General features: G+C 47.5%; 5 protein-coding genes across 5 annotated transcripts; 2 read left to right on the top strand and 3 right to left on the bottom strand.

Annotated features, from left to right (window-relative positions):
* The first annotated feature begins 646 nt into the window (after positions 1–646).
* Positions 647–4,226, top strand: LOC117843147 (FRIGIDA-like protein 4a). Its single transcript, XM_034723708.2, has 3 exons — positions 647–1,683; positions 2,881–3,059; positions 3,243–4,226. The coding sequence occupies exons 1-3, from the start codon at positions 774–776 to the stop codon at positions 3,864–3,866; spliced, it is 1,713 nt and encodes a 570-aa protein (XP_034579599.1). The 5' UTR covers positions 647–773; the 3' UTR covers positions 3,867–4,226.
* Positions 4,227–4,367: 141 nt separating this feature from the next.
* On the top strand, positions 4,368–7,273 carry LOC117843148 (uncharacterized). Its single transcript, XM_034723709.2, has 2 exons — positions 4,368–5,523; positions 5,636–7,273. The coding sequence occupies exons 1-2, from the start codon at positions 5,292–5,294 to the stop codon at positions 6,958–6,960; spliced, it is 1,557 nt and encodes a 518-aa protein (XP_034579600.1). The 5' UTR covers positions 4,368–5,291; the 3' UTR covers positions 6,961–7,273.
* A 2,196-nt stretch (positions 7,274–9,469) lies between these two features.
* LOC117843150 (uncharacterized) lies at positions 9,470–12,602 on the bottom strand. Its single transcript, XM_034723711.2, has one exon. The coding sequence runs from the start codon at positions 10,138–10,140 to the stop codon at positions 9,628–9,630; it is 513 nt and encodes a 170-aa protein (XP_034579602.1). The 5' UTR covers positions 10,141–12,602; the 3' UTR covers positions 9,470–9,627.
* Positions 12,603–13,002: 400 nt separating this feature from the next.
* LOC117843149 (folate-biopterin transporter 1, chloroplastic) lies at positions 13,003–18,662 on the bottom strand. Its single transcript, XM_034723710.2, has 9 exons — positions 18,400–18,662; positions 17,591–17,850; positions 17,378–17,442; positions 17,134–17,296; positions 15,696–15,844; positions 15,361–15,609; positions 14,329–14,497; positions 14,159–14,251; positions 13,003–13,781 (listed from the first exon to the last, which is right to left on the bottom strand). Exons 1-9 carry the CDS (start codon positions 18,515–18,517, stop codon positions 13,497–13,499), a joined length of 1,551 nt encoding a protein of 516 aa, XP_034579601.1. The 5' UTR covers positions 18,518–18,662; the 3' UTR covers positions 13,003–13,496.
* A 338-nt stretch (positions 18,663–19,000) lies between these two features.
* LOC117843151 (uncharacterized) lies at positions 19,001–22,031 on the bottom strand. The gene is made up of 2 exons (XM_034723712.2): positions 21,070–22,031; positions 19,001–19,365 (listed from the first exon to the last, which is right to left on the bottom strand). Exons 1-2 carry the CDS (start codon positions 21,417–21,419, stop codon positions 19,305–19,307), a joined length of 411 nt encoding a protein of 136 aa, XP_034579603.1. The 5' UTR covers positions 21,420–22,031; the 3' UTR covers positions 19,001–19,304.
* Between the last annotated feature and the right edge of the window lie 865 nt (positions 22,032–22,896).

Below are 22,896 nucleotides of genomic sequence, written 5' to 3'. Positions count from 1 at the left end.
AGTAAATAAAAATGATTAGAATCGTTAAATATCCAATTAATTATCTCTCCATCGAGCCGTGGTACCCGTGCCTTCCGACAGAGACCGGAGTGTTTACCTCGTATAGGACGGTGACGGCCAGGCCACCACCTCGCCGTATGCAAAGCAGCAAGCCACGGCCTCGGACACTGCTCACCAGAGTGGTGGCACTACTCATTGCCTGGCACGGGACCACCGGTGCCCACCACCTCGTGCAAGGTGGCGGCGTCGGCAGCCGGGCAGCCACCCGCGGTGGCGGACAGCCTCGCCGGCGGTGGGTACATTCCCGGGGTGCACCCTGCACGCCCCCCCACCCCCCTCCTGTTCCCGCCATCCCACGCTGCCCGCCACCACGCCCACGCCGCCTGCTTTCCCCGCCACCTCCCACCCCCACCGCAGCTCACCAACCCCCACCCACTGACTCCCGGGCCCCATCTTCACCCCTGCCCCATCCGCACGCGGCACGCGCCTCCCCCTACCCCGCGCAGCCGCGACCTGCCCACTCCCTCACTGCGGCCACTTTACAGTGCCGCAACCGCCACGCGTCGCGCCGCCATTGGCCGGTGGGACCCTCCCACCACCCCACCCACCTCTTTATTCACTCCCACCTCCTCTCGCTTTCCCCTTTCATTCCCCATCCACGCCTCGGGGGCAAAGCAGGAGGGGAATTTCCGGCTAGGGTTTCGCGGATCGAGAGCGGGGAGGGCGGCTAGGGTTTCGGGTCCAGGTCGGCGGCGGCGGCGAGCGGGCCCGGCATGGCCTCGCCGGCGGCGGTGAAGGCGGAGGAGGGGGCGGAGGAGGGGGCGGTGACGGGGGACATGGTGAGCGCGGGGTTCGCGGAGCTCGAGCGCCAGCAGCAGCTGCTGGCCACCTGCACGCGCCTCTACCAGCAGCTCTCCGACCACTTCGGCTCGCTGGAGCGCGGGCTCGCGGCGCGCTCCGACGCGCTCCGCGTGCGCTGCCGGGCCTTCGACGCGCGCACCCACCGCGCGCTCGACGCGCTCCACCGCAGGGAGGCCTCCATCGACGGCTCCGTCTCGCGCGCGCTCGACCACCTCGCCTCCATCTCCGCCGACAAGGGGGCGGCCCCCGCTGCCGCTGCCGCCGGCGCGGACGCGGACGGGCTCGCGGAGGGCCTGCGGACGCTGTGCGCGCGGATGGACTCCGCGGCGTTCTTGGGCTTCGTGGTGGCCCGCCGCAAGGAGGCGGACGCGCTGCGCGCCGAGATGCCACCGGCCCTGAAGCTCTGCGTGGATCCGGCCAAGTTCGTCATGGACGCCGTCGCCGGCGTGTTCCCCGTCGACCGCCGCGAGGTCCGCAGCCCGGCCGACCTGGCCTGGGCGTGCGTGCTCATCCTCGAGGCCGCCGTGCCGGCGCTGGCCGACCCGGACCCGGAGATCGGCGCCGCGCGCCCGCTCGTGCCGCGGGAGGCGCGGGAGCGCGCGCGGGCCATGGCGAGGGAGTGGAAGGAGGCCGCGGAGAAGAAGGGCGGGGTGGAGGGCGCCAAGCCGCCCGATGCCCACGCCTTCCTGCAGCACGTGGCCACCTTCGCCGTCGCAGAGAGGGAGGACCGCCCGCTGTACCGCAGGATTGTGGTCAGCTTCTCCTGGCGCAGACAGATGCCGCGCCTCGCGCTCACCCTCGGCCTCGAGGAAGAAATGGCTGGTATATACACTTGCTTCTTGCTTGCTGCTAAGCAGCCTGCATTTTTTTTTGTTCGTGTCTGTTACTCCACAATTATTTCTGATAGTTCTTTAGGTTCTATCTATGCCAAGCAAGTGCTGGGTTTGATTTGGGGACAATCAAGTGTGCAGTGGTATAAATTGGGCGAGATCTAGCATTTAAATTGTCATCAATAGGGTTAAGTGGTTGGCACCAGTAATTGTAGATCAGAGCAGCAGTAGCATTTCAATAGGCTTTTCAGGGAGGGTAAAAAATACCACACAGGCAAAATGAGGAGAAAAGTTTCTTCTTTATTTTCACTAAGAGCGATTCCAATGGTCTAGCTTAGAGCTATCTCAATTAATTTTTGACTAGTTAAACAATGCAATAAGTATGAGACTAGTGTGGAGTGAAGAGCTAGTCTCGATGCAGTTTTAGTTTTCTCTCACAGCACGAGCTTCAAAGCTGTACATGGGACCCACATCAAGTATGAGCTATCAACTAACTTACACCTGGAGATGCCCTAATGCTCCTGCACTGCTAATTACCCTACTGTGCAAGGGTATGGTAGTAGTACTACGATTAAATCGAGTCTTTTTAGAGTAAGGCATGTCCTTTCCTGGGCTGGGTGGTCTCTGTCATAGCCATGTGCTAGAAAAGGTTGTCTAGTATTTATCTAGTGCTCAGGATAACTGTGTCTTCTGTTCCTGATGGCCATCATTCTTAGTGGCGCTTGTCTTGGGGGCCATTGCTTTAGCCTTTAGATGTCGTCAGATTCTTGTGCCTACAGTACTGTTGCCTTTGAGTGAAAGGCAATTCAGTGTTGCAGTGTCGTTAACAACAAGTTTCTGGACTCCCAGGTTCCAGTGCTGAATAGCCTTCTTTACTCTTCCAACCTGCAACACATACTAGTCTAGTACATAGTATTAATTTGTCATGCAGCCACAACACTGATAATTCCATGCATCTGCATGCTGTAACAAATTATTTCTGTTACTAGAATGGAGTTTGCTGCCAAATTCATGGCAGTTTGGTTTTGCTTCCTGGGCATTTCCACTGTTTGCATATGCCAATGCTTATATATGGACTATTTCCTTTGCTTTGTTAAATTTGGTGTGTTTTCACGAGCACATAATCGGTCATTGTCTTGTTGAGACTTAAGCAGACTAGTCACTACGTATTTATATACCTTCTTTGTAGATATCATTGAGGAGCTAATTGCTAAGAGGCAGCAGCTTGATGCTGTGAATTTTGCATATGAGGCTGGTCTTCAGGAGAAGTTCCCTCCAATTCCTCTTCTGAAGTCCTACCTAGAAGACTCCAAGAAAACATCATCTATTGCTTCAGATAATTCGAGCACTAGCAGTGGCCAATCAGGGGTATGTCTGATGTCAATTTTTGAACTGTAACTTGTTAACAGTTCTCACATGTGCATAGTGCTATCCGTCATCCACATGTTACTTCTGATTTCAGTTCTTATCACCTTGCCTGTTAATTGGATTCTATTGCGCCTCTCTTTGTTATATGAAACCTAATGGTGTCTGATGTTATTTATCTTGTAGAGCAATGTGAACAAGAAAGAGCAGTCGGCACTGCGAGCTGTTATAAAGTGTGTTGAGGACCGTAAACTGGAAGCTGAGTTTCCACTGGAGGATCTCCGGAAGCAGCTCGAAGAGCTGGAGAAGGCCAAGACCGAGAAGAAAAAGGCAGCATCAAGTGCTTCCAGTGGCGGCAGCAGTGGCCCTGCAACCAAGCGTATCCGTGCAAGCAATGGAGGCCCAATGCCTCCTGCCAAGGCAGGTCGAACTAACAACGCGTCCGTGTCTTCTTTCCCAACTCCCACCACATTTGCCCGCTCTCCCTCCCACACCTCATACGCCACCACTTCCCCTTCCCACACCTCATACGCCACCGCCTCCCCTTCCCACGCATCATACGCCACCGCCTCCCCTTACCCTTATGACAGGGCGGTTGGTCATGGCCTCTACTGCAACCGGAGCCCACCGGCTATCAGGGAGCCATATGTTTACCCAGTTGAGGAGGTAGCCACTGTCAATGTCGGCATCGCGATGCCATACTCTACCCCACCCATGAGCTACCCCACCCCCTATGGTGGGTATGCCAATGGTATGGCAGCTTACAACAATGGAATGGCTCCTGCCTTCCATCAGGCTTACTACCGGTAGGTTCAGTCAGGAAAAAAAAAGTCGCTGATGAATGACATGACAACAACTAATGATGCCAACGACTCAATCGCGCAATGGCCCTATTTTGTAGTGACTGACTACAACGGTAGATTGGTATCTCAGCTCATATGTCCTTACCACTACTATTAGATGTCTCTGTGTTGTATTAGCGCTCGTCTCATCCTAGAACACTACTTTTTACTGCTACTAAGGAACCTGGATGTAAATTATGTATGGTACCAGCGAGACTCACGTCCTCGCCTTATGTAATTCTATTCGGAACTATGAAAACCCCCCAAAAAAAAATCAGCATGTAATCCTTTATGTACCGTGGACTTGATTAAAAGCGTTTTTAGTTTACCTTTGCTGTGTGATCATTATGGTCTGTGGACATCACTTGAGTTTTGGTTTGAGTCTGTTGAGCACGTTTATTACTTGTTTGTCTTATGTTCCAACTGTTGTGGTCAGCTGGAGTTGGTTTGGAGGGGGGATGGTGGGTGAACTGAAGGTGATGATGGTCTTGTAGGTCACTATGAGTGGGGTGTGGCGGTCACATGGCTCTGCCTGTCCAATTTGGTACCAGTGTAGTGCAAAGAGCAGGCAGGCTAGCAGTTGCATAATGCACGCATGTTCTTCGCGCATCAATGCCTTTGCTGATAGCATTTCATCTCATTTGATGATTCCATTTTGCTTTTGCTGGCCTTTTCTTTTTTGCTAGGAGCTAATGGCGACATCTATACAACCTTATTTTGTTCATATAAACATAGTTATGCTTGTCAAATTTGTCAAGAACGTTGTGCGACTCAGACTGCTGCGCTGCTGCCGTTGACCATCAGCAGCACTATGTCAAATGTGACAAAGCTGCTTGTCAAGAACTACTATTAGATGCTCATCCCTGTTGCTTCAGATGACGAGACTGCTTTGCCGTTGATGAGCATCTTGATCTGATGGTGCTGCATATTTACAAAATATGGCCATCTCCTTTTCTTTTTGGCACATAAGCATGGTTATGCTTACAAAATTTGCCTGGGTTTTTATTTGATTGGCGTGATTTTGTTCATAGCAACAGGAAGGCAAAGATGCTTTAGCACCTCATCACCCCCCCAACACCAATGCTTCCTGGAATCACCAACTTTCTGCACGCGTTGCGTCGTGCTTCCCCAGCCTTGCTCTGTTGAGTTTTCTGCTCATACCATCAGCTTTGTTCTCGGCCTTATCCGCGCAGCATCCGCTCTTCTCCAGCCCCGCCTCCGCCGCCGCTCGTCGCGACAGCCGACAGCCCTGCCCCGCCGCCCCTGCGCTGCTACGCTCCATTCTAGCCGCCTCCGTGGCTTTGGCCCCTCTCGCGGCTGTGGGGCCTCGGCATCCTCGCCACAGTTTGGTGGAGTTCAGCTCGGCCTTCCGCATCAGCACCTTTCCCCCAAAATGGCCGTGTGGCCGGCCTCCCTCCTCATCGCCGTTCTCTCGTTCTGCGAGGCAGTACGGGCCATCAGGACGCACGGCGGCGGCGGCGGCGGCTATGTCTCCGCGGTCGGGGACCCCGGCATGCGGCGCGACGGCCTCCGCGTGGCCTGGGAGGCCTGGAACTTCTGCAACGAGGTCGGCCAGGAGGCCCCCGGCATGGGCAGCCCCCGCGGCGCCGACTGCTTCGATCTCGGTTGATGCTCTCTCTCATCTTCTCCTGCCCTTCCATTCTTCCAGTTCCACACGCCGCGGTTTTCCAAGATTCGAATTTCGATTATTCAGCAAGGCTAGCTAAATCTTTGCAGAGACTAGCGCTGGCGAGCACGGCCAGCCGGTGTACGAGGTGGTGCACCGGGTGACCGACGCCGACAACGACCTCCGCGCGGGCAACCCGTTCCCGGGGGCGCCGGCGAACGCGACCGTCACCGACGTCGACCGCTACGCGGCGGCCAAGGAGCTCTACCTCGGTGGCCTGTGCCAGGTGCCTGACAACCCCGCGCCGTGGCAGTTCTGGATGGTCATGCTCAAGAACGGCAACCTCGACACCACCGCGGCCATCTGCCCGGAGAACGGCCGCCGGGCACGCCCGTTCCCGCAGACTTCCCGGTTCCCCTGCCCGGGGGGCGCCGGCCGGTGCATGAACCAGCCGCTGGTGTTCCATAACCGCACCGCGCTCGACGACGCCGGCCGGTGGCTGCGCGGCGGTCTCTTCGGCACCTACGAGCTGGACGCCGCGGATCCCGGCAGCGGCGACGTGTCCTACTACTCCGTCACGTGGGAGAAGGAGGTGGCGGCGAGCGCCGGCGCCGGCGGGTGGGCGTTCCACCACAAGCTGCGGACGTCAAACGAGTACCCGTGGCTGATGCTGTACCTGCGCTCCGACGCCACCAGGGGATTCTCCGGCGGCTACCACTACGACACCAGGGGCATGACCAAACAGGTGCCGGAATCGCCGGACTTCAAGGTGCGCGTGACGCTGGAGGTGAAGCAGGGCGGCGGTCCCAACAGCCAGTTCTACCTGATGGACATGGGCAGCTGCTGGAAGAACGACGGCCGGCCGTGCGACGGCGACGCCGCGACGGACGTGACGCGGTACAGCGAGATGATCATCAACCCGGAGACGCCGGCGTGGTGCCGGCCGTCGAGGATCGACCAGTGCCCGCCGTGGCACACCTTCCGGAACGGCACCCGCGTGCACCGCACCGACGCCGCCCGCTTCCCCTACGGCGCGTACCACGTCTACTGCTCCCCCGGGAACGCGCGGCGCGCCGAGCAGCCCACCACCTACTGCGACGCCTACAGCAACCCGCAGCCGCAGGAGATCCTGCAGCTCCTGCCGCACCCGGTGTGGGGCGAGTTCGGCTACCCCACGGCCAAGGGGCAGGGCTGGGTCGGCGACCCCAGGGCCTGGGAGCTCGACGTCGGCGCCCTGTCCCAGGCGCTCTACTTCTACCAGGACCCGGGCACGCCGGCGGCCAGGAGGCGGTGGACGTCGCTCGACGTGGGCACGGAGATATACGTCAGCGAGAACGCCGAGGCCGAGTGGACGCTCAGCGGGTTCGATATCCTTGTGCCGGACACTTGCATCAAGTCGCAGCAAGAAGGAACCGCCGGCAACAGTTGCTGGTAGAGTAGTTGATCAAAGGGAACATCACGCTCGTGTCAACAATTCTGATTGAAACTTGTAACAAAAAAATGCTAACAAGGAAGGCATATGGACAGTAGTACTGCAAAATAAAAGAGTTCATCGATAGTAATTAGACAGCAAAAATTTTAGCTGTTGCCTTCTTTTTTATGGAGATATCGATACAAGGAACATCACATGGCCTCTGCCTGTCCAATTTGGTACCAGTGTAGTGCCAAGAGCAGGCAGGCTAGCAGATGCATAATGCACGCATGTTCTTCGCGTATCTCAATGCCTTTGCTGATAGCATTTCATTTCATTCGATGATTCCATTTTGCTTTTGCTGGCCTTTTATTGCTAGGAGCTATGGCGACATCTATGCAATTCTTGTTTTGTTCATAAACATAGTTATGCACTTGTGCTTGTCAAATTTGCCAAGATGTTGTGAGACTTGGAGACTGCTTTGCTGCTGATGGTCATTTTGCTCTTTACCTTCTCCCCAATCACCTCTGCGCTGGTCTCGAAGCAAAAAAAAAAAAAAGAGCATTTCAGTGTTTCAGATGACTAGACTGCTTTGCCGTTGATGATCATCTTGATCTGATGGTGCTGCATATATATTTACAAAATATGGGCATCTCTATTCTTTTCTGGCACATAAGCATAGTTATGGTTACAATTTTTGTTGATTGACATGACCTTGTTCATAGCAATAGGAAGGCAAAGATGCTTTAGCACCTCATCACCACCCCCCAACACACACATGCTTCCTGGGATCGCCAATCGTTGTGCACCCGTTGCTTCGTGTTCCCCAGCCTTGCTCTGTTGAGTTGGCAGACAATGCGCTCTGCTCATACCGTCAGAATGATAACAATACGAACTCAAAAGCAACGCCACAACATGAAGCCATCATTCTCGGTCTTTACATCACGTCCGCGGTGAAAAGAAGAAGAAAAAAAATCTGCTCCTGCCGGATGCGAGACGCCTGGACTTTTAATCCCTGTAAAAATCAAGCAATCTGGTCCTGGTAAAATCGAGATTCTCAAAACTCCAACACTCTTCCCAGGAAATGACATGGTACACTCTTTGCCTTGCAGTCTCGCAACGCCACTGGAAAATATCTCCTCGTTCCGTGGCAAAGTTGCTCGAACAGACGGCGTAAAGATGCAGGGTGTTTTTCTGAAATTTTCGTTGCTTCCACTTCACTCCAAAAGTTACAGAAAATAGAGTGAAATTTCCAAGTGTCTACGGAAACAGAGAGAGAGCCAACATTTAACATCTTTGCAAATGCTTGGATGCTGTACTGGGTCAACAAGGTAAGAGCATGGCAAAAGGGTACAGAAGCATGATGAACAGTTGTGCGAAAGAAACAGGGGAAAAACAGCGTCAACTGGTTCAGAGAACAAAATTGGCAACACGTAACAGGCGAAGATCACACTCATCCTCGAACAAACACACCCCACAGGAGAAAAAGATCACAAAAAGAAACTCAAGAAAGGTGTTTCTCTAAGTGGTTAGATATATTTGGAGCACCAGAAAGTCCAGCAATTTTACAAGAGGATTGATTAAAGCGAATCACCCGATCAATAAAAATTAAAGGAATTCAGGTGGGGTTAAGACCCAGTTAGAAGTAAGCTAGTTTGACAAGCAAGCCGAGCATCTTCTGAAAGCAAAAGATGCGATAAAAGGGAGCGAATACATCAGAACAAAACTAGGATAAAGTAGACAAGGAAATCTAGGCCAATATATGCTCAATAGTCTATTGGATACGCTCTATTGCTTTAAGATGCAATTATTACAAGTTTTTGAGGACACATGATGAATTTCTGTTATGATGCATGACTGCATGTAGAACAAAATAGATATCTCCTTAAAATGGATTGGTGATTGATCGACAGGCATCACCAATCCGAAACCTCTAGGGGTTTAAAAATACACCAGAAGATTATGACCCATGCGCCTGGATTACTTATAGACAAACTGATAAGAAAATGAATAGTTGATTGACCCAAACCATGACATCTTAACCTCCAAATCACGACACAATCATTTCCATCAGTTCAGCACAGGAAATGCACACACGCAACAAAGCTAGCCAAGTAGCCAGACAACTACGACTGTAGACTGGACACATTAAAATCACCTATACATCTCAGATGCCATGAGATTGGAAATTTTGCTCAAAACACTCCAGCATCAAGTGAATATAGAGTCAACTCTTAGTCTTGCAGTCTTCAGAACTGCTAACCTACTACAAAACATCACTAGATACAGAGCAACTCTTCAAGCAATTTCCCAATTCCTGACCAACCTGATTAACAGACTTCCCAATTTCTAACCCGAATCATTTGATCCTTCAGTTTTGCTAAGCTAATCAAACTGCAACAAATGCCTGGATGCTAATTCATGCTGAACCTTTACTCAACTAAACAACTAAAAAGGTATAGTTATATACATCACAAATGGTTTGCAAGAACTGACACAAGATCACCAACAGTTGAACGAGCAGATCAGAGAATTCACAGAAAACGGCGATTTGCATCCATCGTTCATACTCTTATGACTCTGTTATTAGCATATTATCACCATCATCTCGCATGATATAAATATTGATATTAGTAGTAGAAAGTAGAAACAGGCGAATCAGCAAAACAGTCGGGTCATGGCATAAATATACTATACAAGCACAAGGACGCTCTCCGTGCCTCCAAGGACAGTGGCGCCGTCGCCGTCGCCGTCATCGGGTCCGGCGCCCTTGGGGACGGTGACGACGAGCTCGCCCTCGGCGTAGGTGGCGGTGGCCATGGCGGGGAGCGTGCAGGGCGGGAGGCGGAATCGCCACCGGTCGAGCTCGAACGCCGCGGCCCCGTCGTCGTCGCCGTGGGTGCCGCCGGAGGAGAGGTCCCGGACGACGACCTTGGTGACCCCCGGGTGGATCTCGACGGCGTGCGCGCGGGCGCCCGCGGGGGAGAACCCGTCGACCGCCGCGGCGACGAACCGCAGCGCCGCCGCGTCCTCCTCGACGGAGACGTCCGCGTCGGCCGCGAACGGGAGCTCCAGCACCTTGGCGAAGATGTGCGGCAGGCGGCGCAGCTTCTTGCCTCCCAGCGCGGCCCCCGCCGCCGCGGCCGCGGACGCGCAGCGCTGCACGGCGATGGTCCGCTTCCGCGGGGCCGGGTGGACCCTCATGGCGTGGCGCGCGCGCGCGGGGGGCCGCGTCGGGAGGAGGAGAGTACGAGGGCGAGGGCGAGTGCGAGGGAGCGGAGCCCTAACCCTAGGGAGACGCGCGGTCGCGGTGGGGAGGGCGGATCGGAGCGGCGCCTCGGAATTCGCGCGAGCGGTGAGGGTGTGGAGCAGCCTCCGCGCTTCAGCGTTGGGGAATCGTAGGAGGGGGGAGGGGAGGGAGGGGAAGGAGAAATAGGAGGTGGTGACCGTTGATTTTGGTTTGGGCTCTCTTCGTAAAAATAGGAGTGGAATCCGTGATTAGGGAAATTGAAATACCTCGTAACTGAATTATTGCCATCGCAAAATACACATCACTACAGCTCGCAATTATAACTTCTACTACAAACTCTAGAGAATTAGGGTGATAGGGTTCATCCACACTACTTGGATCGATCATATAAAGTGTATTGCTTGTTTGGACTATTATTAAGCTGAGTATCAGATCAAACATTGTTCGGATTAAATGGCTGCGCCTATTTAGAATGATAATACCTCTCAAAAAAAAATTTAGAATGATAGTATGGCGAACAAGAAGAGTTTTTTTTTTTGAAAAGTTTAAGAGTTTAAACATGCAAACTACCATTTAGACAAACAATGATTGAAGTCACCTGTATAAGTTTTGCTAATAAAACATCATCATAGAAAATCATTGAAGTTGGAAAAAATATTTTCTTCATATAAGCATTACATTTATTTCCAACCAAGAGATCCTAACAAGCCTGGCCTCAAATCTCGTCGAGTTGGAAACGTGAAAAATATCGCGCAAGATGAAAAAAAAAGGAAAGATGAGAGGAAAAAAATCGTAGAACAAACAAAGGGTGGTGGTGCCTAGAGGGGATAGGATCGTAGGATAAGAAAGAAAGCGCACACGTTACGACGTGACGTGTGCTCCATTCGCACAGCCATCGTCCACGCAGGGCCGTACACGTCACATTCCCCATGTGGCGGGGGCCACCACAACGCGGACCCCGCATGCTAGAGACCGGCCCACCCATGTTAGTTACCATGTTTTTATTTCCTTTTTTCTTTTCCTTTTTACACTTTTCACGAGCTAGGACTACCAATCACTCCAATAGAGAGGGGAAAACGTATCGTCGGAATGCCATTGTCCCAAACCGACTACTGGACACAAATCACAACCATGGTCTGAACACAAGAACGAATTTTGAACTATAATTGCAATCTTTGTGGGACAATGGGAGTACATTGCAGGTACTCATTCAGCAAATAGGTGACTTGTCTTAAACTCTATAGGACTCAACTTATTTCTTGCGAAAAATCTTAGTGTTTTAAATACATCTGGGCTAGTGTAGCAAGTAAAATCTTGCCAAAGTCATGAATCCATGTGTAAAACTCAGGCCAGATCAAAGGAAAGTAACCAAAATCACAGTTTCTTGCAAGTTATTACTAGCTACTTGTGGCTGTAAGTGAATAACTACTTATACCAAAACTTGTGAACACATGGCTTAAAATACTTTCGTACGAAACAAGGTAATAACAATCATATTCATAATTTTTTTTAAAAAAATGCATAACAACTAAAGGGAACAGCTTGACTCGCCACTTGTCGCCGTCAGGACTTGCATGGCGACATCCATACAAACAAGTACCACCTGTAGCACTACAATTTGTACTCAGGTTCATAGTTTTGTTCATGATGTGAGTTTAGCTTCAACAATCATATGAAGCGTCTCAAGATGCACATGCTTAGAAAAAATGGTTTGAAAGAAAAAGAAAAAGAACATAATATATAAAAAAGAAAAACAGGTGATGGCCAGAAAGGCTGGATCTGATGCCAGGAATCGGATCGGAACACAATCTCCAGCCATTTTTGTCAGGTGAAGGAAAAAAAAACAACGATGCAGTTCAGAGTTGACCCCACAATTGCAATGGAAGTAGAGGTCAGTCAGGATACTTCATGTGGCAGAATAATCCAACCATGCTGATTAGACGAGCACTTAAACTATGGAAACATAGGCTGTAATGCTGACACGAAGCATAAGCCTACATGGACCCCATTGTGAATATAAAATCCACGTGATAAACTGATGTGATGCACTGATGCAAGAACATGATGTGGAGATGATGTTGACTGAAACCTGAATGCATTGCTCTTGGAGTCTTGGAGATGATGTCTACTGCAACCAAGTGGCATTGTTTACATTCTGACGTCTCAAGAGACTCCAAGAGCAAATGAGGCAGAATATTCAGAGTATATTGGTTATTTATGCTGCTCTCCATTATCATGTATTAAAATGGTACAGAATAGACCTTGTATTTCTACAGATTTTGAATTTAAATGATTCATAGCAAAATTCAACAATGGACTAGACAACAATGGTCGCATTTTTTAAAGAGAATAACAACAATGATGTGTACTCATGATATAACTTAACTGATCCAATCTTACTGGATATACAAATCAACTGTAGGAGTAGGAGCACACCCTCTCAAGTCAAAAGGAAGGAAAAAAAGGTACAAGTACACAGGTTCCTGGATCCCTTTTTTTTTTCCAGGTCGTCTTTTGCATTACATTGATTACAACAATACCTTGTTACTGAACTCTGATTCAATTCACCAATAATTTGAAATCATATTTCAACTTTTTTTATAAGGAAATCATATTTCAAGTTAACCTCAATACAAACATCAAAGGTCTACACGTACCGTCTATTGTCATCGATACACGTACTATTGGCACTGAAAAGTTCAGTGAGTTATTACAGATGACAGATGTTGCATATCTGTTGTGCCTGTAGTTTTCAGTATGTGCTTCTGTCTGTGATTCCACTTTGTTTGGCCTAGTGATGTAAGCAGAACCTGATATAAGTTGAACTGTGTGCAAGTATTTATTCTTTACATGCCCATACTTCAGGTTTCCATAAAGTATAAATATTCCCCCCTTTTCGGCACAATACATTCAACTTTGTAAGGAAATCCAACTACTAATGTTCAACCCCCGGTATAATTTTCATGGGGGTGCATTAAGTAACAAAGATTGTAGAGAAAACCGAAACCTACCTTGTCTTAGCATACAAGGTAACTAGAAAATATAAAAAGGGGCGAATACCTGTGTGCCGTTGCATCAGAGACCATTTTCAGACGATCATGAATCACTTCAATCACATAGGTAAATAGTCACAGTAGATTAACCTGACTGATGAAAGCGGTGACAGACGAAATTATATCCAGTGTGACTTTCATATTTCCCTACTGGTTTTCTGAACTCCAAGTGGATGGGATGGATCTCACTCGGTGCTGGGCACGGTGGCATGTCATACTTGAGATCCAGAACACATGGAGATAAAACCCTTAGCAAGTCAGTTATGTTTTGTTTCTCCATTATTTGTGTCACCTGATTCCTCTGGCAGGAGGCCTAAAAGAGGTAAGGGCAACAGCGAACTAAGATTGCAGACCACAATCAAGAGAGGTAAATTCCCAAAGGTGTCCCTGGTGACCCCAAAAACCTTTGTTAGACCAGCACCAACCAGACCACCAGTAACACTTCCAGCATTGGAAATGGACATCAAAGTTGCAAATAAAGTGGCTTCCATCCCTGGAGGGCACAATTTTGCAGCTAACACCAAGACCGGCATAAATGAAGCCTACAAAAAAATGAGGCAACATAAACTTGCATTCGAGGAAGTAACTGAAGGCAGGAGGCCTCAAAGCACAATTCTAAGCTAGATATGGTCAATATAAATATGATGCTCCGATTTTACACATGAGATATTGAGATTTGAGAATGCTTTTCCTAAGAATAGGTACCGGTGTTCACAACCCAGATCTGCTGATCCTGGACTTGTCAGTGGTCAGACTCAGTTGTGGGTATATTAAAGTACTAGTTTGCAGTGTCATTATGTCAGGAAAGAAGGCACATGATCACCTGAATGCATTTTTATGCGATCAACATATGTTTCCAATGCACCCCAATCATGTAAAATCCTTTGCTATTATTAAGCATTGCATTAATGTTACATACCTGACTAAGGACTGTGATGATTAATGAATCACCAATAGAGAACCACTCATCACTGATCCCAAACTGCCGATTAAGCCCAGTTACGAGAAGCACCTAAATATATACAGTGCAGTATGTTTAAAGAACAGAACCAATTGCAGCACCAATCAAATAAATAGCACAAAGAGCACCTGTGTCATCCCAAGAGCTGAACCTATGATGGTTGTCACAAGAAAGATTTTTCTTAGAGGAATTTCCTTCAGAAAATAGTTGTATATCCCAACACCAAGCAGGGATGCAATAGAGGTAACAAGCTTCACACGTCCTAGAAACTCTGGAGTGAATCCAAGCTTATTTGTGCTGAAATAAATTACAGGACATAAAAAATTGATCGTTTCAAAAACCACACAGATAAAACCATTTAATCATGTATATATTCATGTAAATAAAGAACATGATCAATCAAACAAGACAAAGACTTAGCATGGAAAACCCAAACAGTTAGAAGACCACAGTGCACAGAAGTGAGAATCCAAAGAAGGATGTCACAACAGTCCATCCTTAAATATGTGCCTAAAGTGTTTATAAAGGGTACAAAAGGACTCCATACCAGAAAATGGGACAAATCTGAAAAAAAGTTCTGACTCAGACAAGCGCCCTGCATGCTCCCATTAGGCCAGCGTAGCTCATAATGAAAAGTGGCATAGGTTTCAGGTCATTAAAATGCAAACCAAAAGCATCAAAGATCTGACATACTTGTTTAATTATTTAATATGCGAATAAGCATAAAAGAGTTGAGATCATATTCAGTAAAAAAAAGTTGGAAAAAAAGACCATATCAGTAGATATCTTCAAACTGTTAATACACAACTAGTGAAGAAGGGACCAAACAAAATGAAAAGCAACACTTTAATGGCATGTATAAATTATGATCCAAATTAGTTAACCAAAATCAATACTTTGTCTTTGTATTTTATGAAGCAAGGTAATTTTCTTGCTTTTGTGTGTGTGCCGTTACAGCCTATGGTAGCGAAATCACTCCAAATAAAGACGACCTAGAGGAAGCGTCCAATAATCTGCATGAATTAAGACCTTTCTTCCAATCCATGAAAGTTTTAGTTGTTGGATTACAACTAACCACAATGCAACAGTAAAAAAGTAATAAGGCATGTACAGGACAGATCCATCACATATTAATACCGTAAAGACTTTCTCATACATACATGAAGAAAAACATAGCAGAATCTGACTGCGGTGTTGCTTGCCAAAGGAATATAAACAAGGTTGGCAAGAAAATGCTAGGTTGCTTTACTGAAGTCCAAAGCTGTCTGACGTGCTGCTTAGAGCTCTCAACAAATCCTGAACCAGAGAGTAAGATAGTACGTTCTCCGAAAGGCATGCGATGTTCATTTACAAGAACTGCAACAGCAGATGTCATCAGGGGTAAAAATGCTGTAACACCAAAGACAAATCTGCGTTTAGAGGAATATTTTCATCAGTAGACTGAGCTACAAAATAATAGGGTGTGAGTCAGCTTAAGTGGTACTATCAGACAAACCTTACTCCGTAAGTATCCACAAGTGAACCGCTGAAGTAGGCACTCACAATTCCTCCAAAGGCAGAAGATCCCCAACAGAGAGACTGGAGAGATCCAGATGTACTTTGAGATTCTCCACGGGCTCTTTCAACAACCATAGAGTCCACTACCTACAGTGTTCCCAGACGTGTTATGAAACAAAACCTTGAAGCAAAATACTTGCAATTTTCTTATTCCCCAGTCCTACCGTGCAGTGAAAATGATATGATCTTTTTTTATACAAAAGATTCATTTGGATAAAAATAATAATCACACTGGCAAACTTGGTAAGAACAGCATTAATATTAGGGCTACACAGACCCGCAATGAATTGATTAGTTTCAATGGCATTGTAAAATAAGTTTAAATGGTTAGCCTTACAGTGTAAAACTTCCACTGAAATATGATTATGTTGGGATTATCCAACATTTTCTTGATGGGAAAGAGCAGTGTTAGCCTGTTAGGTTGCCAGAATGGTGCATTAGCATGCAAATTAGAAAGCTAGCTAGAACAAAAGCCTAGAACTGGAAATTGTATGCGGTAACTTTTGAAGAAAATTAAATAAAACAATCCAAGCTAATTCCAAAATTAGCCGATATGCTTCGACCTTCTAACGATCCAAGGAAAATTGTTCTACTAATGAGTATTAAATGAGAGCTTGTATCTTATTTATAGTTTTGACTTTTGAGGATAGTAACCATTTATTCTTTGGTTGCGCTGTACATTGATATGCTTAAACTTTACAAAATATATGATTGGATTGTGTCAATAGCTAGAAGGATGCATTGTAAGCTGCATCATGAAAGAAGATAAGGTCTGCATAAAAATTTTTGGAATCAAGAGAAGGAAAGAACCAGCAGGAATCTATTCCTAAACAGTTGGTCGAGTTGGTGTATTCAGTAGGGATTTAAATGAATCCTGCTAGAAAGCAAATCAATGAAAATTTTCTTTACATAAGTGCTTCAGCTTGTTTGAGGGGTATTAGCTCCTTTGTAGGTGCTCTCAATAACTTTTTTAATGCTAGACCACTTAAAGCTGTTCTCAAGCCTTTATTAATCTGTTAAGTTAAATTGAGATAACTCAATGCAAATTTGCACTGAGCCCTTTTCTCTATGGAAAGTAAAGTATGCCAACAAAGGGATAAAAATTGTTCCAACTCCCAACAATGATCACAGTTCCACTGTATAACAGAGTACAGAGCCAAATATAGAAGGAAACCAATTTTTCTCATTCAAATAGTAAATTTAGTGGCATATCAGATAAGAAATTACTAGCATGGAATATGACTGTTGAAAAGGAAAAAAAATGAAAGTATCAAGAAACAACTGAATCAATGAAATACACAGGACTTAATATTATTGATCGATTATAAAGGGCAGGCCAAGATAACTTGTGGGTAGAATATTCATTTTGCACTTACAACATCCGAAAAGGCAACAGAAAGTGACCCAAGAAGAATAGAGGATGCAGCACTGTATTTACTGCTCACTACTGTGGCCATCAAACTCCATGAAAGTGCTCCAAGTAACCCTGACAGAAAAAGGTATGACCTTCTTCGATATCCAAAGAGTGGAATGGAATCACTGAAAGGCGAGAGCAGAGGATTCAAAATCAATAGTACACATAAATGAGAAAGAGATGGATGTGGGAGGTTTTTGGGAAACCTGATAAAGCCATAGAGGGGCTTGATCAACCATGGCAAGGATGAGAAACCAGATACAACTGCAGTCTATATAAACGAACTATTTTAGTACTTAGCAATATCTATTAATTAAGAAGAAAATATTACATCATGGAAAAGGAATGAACTCTAAATCTACCATGAAGAACATAAAGATGCTATATGGAGGATGGGAAAAGGAATGAGCAACACATGCCTCAGCTGGATTGAGATGAAGATCATCTTTCAAATAAAAGCTCACAGCAAGCCGTGCAAGACCTAAAACCCCTTGCACAAAATATACAATGGCAACTGCCATATTATCTGGGGACAGATCCACCCCAAATGCTGTATAGTATCTCGACCCAGACTTGCTCTTGCGCACATCATCTGTACTGGGTTGCTGTGACCCCTCAGCATATCTACTACTCGTATCATCCTTCGTGGAGCCCACTTGATATCTAGGCATGGCATTCCCTACAATAGATAGCACGGCAGGAATGAGCATTTGAGATGATCGTGATGCAGAGGCAAACAAAACACATACTGCCAACCATTTAAGCAATGCATCATGGCCTGAATTTTGAAGGCATAACAGAAACATCCTACAACAAGCTTGCTTAGAAGCCTAGATTCTGTGGTCAAGCATATCAACCGCGACCTGGCCTTCACCTCCCAGCATATCTTCAATATGCACCTTGTTACAGTTACACATTATTACGCCATGTAATGCATCACTCACCCAGACCCGGCTCTAATTTACCAAATTGCAGCTGCCCACGGCAGCTGCATTGCGCCAACCGACGATCACACACGCACAACTCTAGCAGCTCGAAGTCAGAACACGCTACCTCAACCGAGCACGCTCTCCTCCCCACAATTCAACTCGATCTCCTGTTCCACCACACGAAATCCGACGACACGCTGAAATTCTCCCGATTCCGGAACCCAAAACCGCAACCCCGCACCAGATCCCGCAGCCACCAGATGGCTACGCCCCCGGAGAAGAGACAAACTCGAGCTCACCAGGCCGGTGGTCGGAGGACGAGGCGGCGGCGGCGTCACGGCCGTCCAGCTCGAGGGGGCGGCGGCCGGCGGCCTCCTCGTCGTACGGGTCGCGTCCGGCCGAGCCTCCGGAGGCCATCCCCGCGCTACCTTAGCCCGCTGGCCGCGGCGCGGTCTCCGGTGTGGGGAGGAGGCGGGCTGAGGTCGCAGCGGGCTGGCGGAGACTGCGGAGCACCGTGCCGGAGAAGTTGGAAGCGAGATTTGGGTGGCGCAGCGCAACGACGCGGCAACACCTGCCTCGGTGTTTTCTCTCTCTGACACAGTGGGCCCACACACTCACGCTCTCTCTGTCGCTTGGTTTGTTGGGCTGGGCCTGGGAACTGAAATGAGCATAGGCCTGTCTGTATTTCCTCTCTGATCACTGGGCCTATTGCTCACAGTCCTCTTCACTCTGCGTGTCCGTGCTCGGACGGGCCCACTAGTGACCATAGTGTCAAATGAAGAAGTGTATAAAAATGAAGAGAATAACACATTGTCCCCAAATGGACAGCCCAGTCCAGCCCGGTTAGAATCATCAGATTGGATCAGGTCAAGTCCAGCCAGGCCCATTGACAGACAGATGTACCAGCCAATCAGAATGTCTCAGCCACAGCAAGCAGAGCAAAATTCAGGCAGGAGAATATGGCACATTTGGCAGAAATCTTCTAAAGCTATGCATCTGTAACAACATTTTACAGTTGAAGCTGCTGATGAAACACAACACAAGCCATGGCATCCAAATATCCACACGCACAACAATGGATGGACCTGCTGCTCTCTAGCGGTCTAGCCTCTACAGACAATGACTAATGGCTGACTCAGACAATCCTCTTCTGTTTTTGCTTTTTGTTTTTTCTTCACAGAATTTACAGTGGAGACCCCTGGCCTCATTGGATGACACAGGTGCAGGCGCCGGTGTCTTCATCATCATCCGAGTCTCCGGATTCGCTGCATGGAAGAAAATAGCATGTAAGCATCAAGGGTGGATATGTACGTATCTTTTAATTCTGACAGTAAGATGTTGAGCAGTCAAGGATTGTGTAAGCATCGAAGCTAGATTTCCTCCGCCCCTAGTGTGGAAAAACTTGAAACGAACACGCAACTGAAAAGCTAGATTTTCTCCGCCCCTAGTGTGGAAAAACTTGAAACGAACACGCAACTGAAAACGATGGAAATTAACACAAGGACGCACAACTATATCCAAATGTATATTCCCATCACCAGCAGGAATGACAATGATGTTAGTAATACCGTGTCAATGCACCATTACTAGGTTTAATGAGAGATGGGGCTGTGACAAACCTAATCCAAATTCAACCTATCCAATCATGATACAGTCTTATATAGCAACAGGAAGCAACCTGTAGTAAAGAGACCCTCTGAAAATGAAAGTCCAATTGCCCTGATTGTGATTTCATTTCTTAAAAATTATGCGCTGACTTGACTGAAACACTCATTGGTCTGTAAGTAGGTATTTTATTTGTTTCTGAAAAGGATTATTACAAGGTCATATTGAGTAAGATTTATTGACGAAACCTTCAACGCGATATCCCTTTTAATGTTAACATGGAAACAATAAAACAAGCCAAAAAAAGGGCCTGGGCTTATTTTATATGAAAAGATGAACTGCTGGCAAGTGGGTAAATCTGATTTCGTTGCAAGCTCTGAAAATAACTAGCCTGCTGAACACACCAAATACTATTGGTGACTTGAGAAGCACACCACAAACATTTCACAGATGGATGGACTTGACCCCTATTTCAAACATCATCCACTTAACAACTTAAATCTATGACTCGTCCATGAGTATATTTGCAGTTTCAAAAGAACATATCAAGCTGAAAAAAAATCAGTTTGCATATAACCATCACAAGACAAGCTCGAAGTGACTAGCAGGTTATCTTAAGCAAAGTCAGCAAGCATGATGAAAAAAAGCCCCAATTTCCTTAGGTGGACTGGCCTAAACCTAGATAGCGACAAAACTAAACTGCTTCATAACGCTTCCTTGATGCATTGAAGAAAACCGTTGGGCGCACTGAACAAAAGGCGGATGGCAGTTAGGACTCCTGGGCAGCCATCCAACCAGAAAGGGGAAGGATGGTTTGGTCTATAGCTTCACCCAGACACAAGAAACTGGGTTTCGCAACAACTAACTCATTCTAATTAATGATCAGGTAGCGACCATATGGAAGCAAGCTCAATGCATCCACAGATGTACTTGCACACTCAAACCAAGGTCAAAACCAAATATAGTAGAATTGCTACACAATGACTTGGCCCAACCTTATCTAATTAACCCACCACCTAGGAACAGCAAAAGATGGCCACCATTACCAAGGGACATGAGGCATAAGACAAACCGTTGACTTGGCCATTAGATAGTGTTTTCCCAATGTCAGCACAAGGCACAACTGCAAGTGACCATGGCTTAAAGCAAATGGGCGTCGCGGAGACCTAAAACCAGAACATTCCTCTAGAGATCAGGGGCATGCCACATGCCCACTAGCAGAATTGACGTCTACCTAAAATGGTGAACAACACACATCACATGGCAAACATTCTCCAAATTTGACTCTACAATATTACCAAATTCACCCGCAATTTCAACTAGATAATACTAGAAAGGAAACATGGCAAGAACACCGCACGTACCTTGGCTCGAATTCTTTGACTTGTGTGAGATCCTTCCCCAACAAATCCTTCCACTTCACATTGCCTTTCACCACATTCTTACTGCTGTCCGCACAATCAGCTCTCTTCAAGCAGCTCTTGGAAGCCACCGCCACCTCCTTACAGCCTTTCTCATCATCATCATCGCCGCCGGGCGCCGCCGCGGCTTCCTCAATCTTCTGGACCACGGGCGGCTTGTCCTCGGTGACAGCGGCCGGGCTTGGAGACCCGGATGCCAGATCACCCCCTGCATCGTCTTTGGATTTGGGGAGGCAGGGCAGGTAGCACAGGGGAGGAGCGCAGTTGCTCTCACAGTAGGAAGAACTCCTCATCAAAATGGCGAATTGGGGAACTGAGCTCCCAGGAAACCCAACACATCAACCAAAATCTCCCGAAGAAACGGATCAAACGAGGCCACCGCCACCACAAGCGACCAAGGAATCACCTGACCGCAGCAACCTCGCCCTCAGAGCAATCATCCACCGCCTGCAATCTGAGCCTGGATCAAGAACTGCAACTGCCCACACCAGAAAGCCCTGCCACTCCAAGAAACCACCGAGCGAAACCGGCCAAGAAAGGAGCAAATCTCTGTGCAGCAAGGCGGCAACAGCAGATCGAATCTTGCACCAAAAGATCTCCTTTTTTCCAGGGACCAGGAGGAGTTGGAAGGGGGATGAGAGAGAGAAGAAAGGCAAGTGGGTCTCAACTCTCAACAACGAAGCACAAAGGAAGCGGAGGATGAGAGAGAAAGGGAGGAGAGGAATCCAGCCGATAAAGATCGCAACTTTTGCTGCGCTGCTTGGCCTCGCAACCTCGCGGCCAGCCCCACAAGAAACCGAGTGAGAAAAAGAAATCGCAGAAATCCCACGGAAGAAATGGAAATTCTTTTGATGGAGGGGAATGGAGAGATGGAGGGATCAAGTGGAGGCAAAGGATAAAGACTAGTGGTGGTCTTATATAAGTGGAAAATGTATAATTGTGGCGGTCTACTGGTGCTGGAGTGGTAGCATCACCGTTTTGCTCCAATGGAACAAGACAAGCGCCGGGAGAAAACAACGTGGATTTTGTTGCTTTCCTGTGAACTGGCTTTTCTCTTTTGGACTCCGGTTTTTCACCGCGGTGGAGAGCGAAGACTGAAGACCCCGAAGACCGGCCCTCGGGCAAAACGGCATCCAGGATCCCCTGCAACCACTTTCTCTGTATATGACTATATGTGGAGCTTGGTGATCTTGATGGTTATCTTCTGCTCTGGCTTGCACCCATATATACACATGTGTACCATAATACTGTAGATAAGGTTAATTGAGAAGGAATTTCACAACATCCTGTATTTTAGCATTGTCGTCTATTTTAGCATTGTCGTCTATTTTAGCATTGTCGTCGAAAAAACATGGCATGTTTTAGCTACCGCTGTATATCGGTATTTGATATTAACTTCACAAATAACACATATTTTAACTACTTCCTAAAGACTTATGGAGGTTTTTTTCTTTATTTGATGTTGACTCCGTAAAGCAACACATATTTAACCATGGCTCAAAAACCCGCCGGAACTTTTCTTTTTTCCTTTTCATCGTGTCAATCCAATTTGCAAAGGAAGGCATACTTTAGCTACTGCCTCAAAACTCGGCCAAGATTTTTTTTTCCCCACATCTGATTTTGGTTTAGCAAAGGAACACGTATTTTAGCTATGCGCAAAAACTCATCAGGGCATGCTTTAGCTAGTACTAAGAAACTTGACGTGAAGGTTGCCCTATTAATCCATATTTGACATTGGCTTTACAAAACAATAGATATTTTTATCTATTA

Source organism: Setaria viridis, chromosome 2 (assembly GCF_005286985.2).
Source record: "Setaria viridis chromosome 2, Setaria_viridis_v4.0, whole genome shotgun sequence".
Lineage (NCBI taxonomy): Eukaryota > Viridiplantae > Streptophyta > Magnoliopsida > Poales > Poaceae > Setaria > Setaria viridis.
This window is presented reverse-complemented; position numbering and strand designations above follow the sequence as displayed.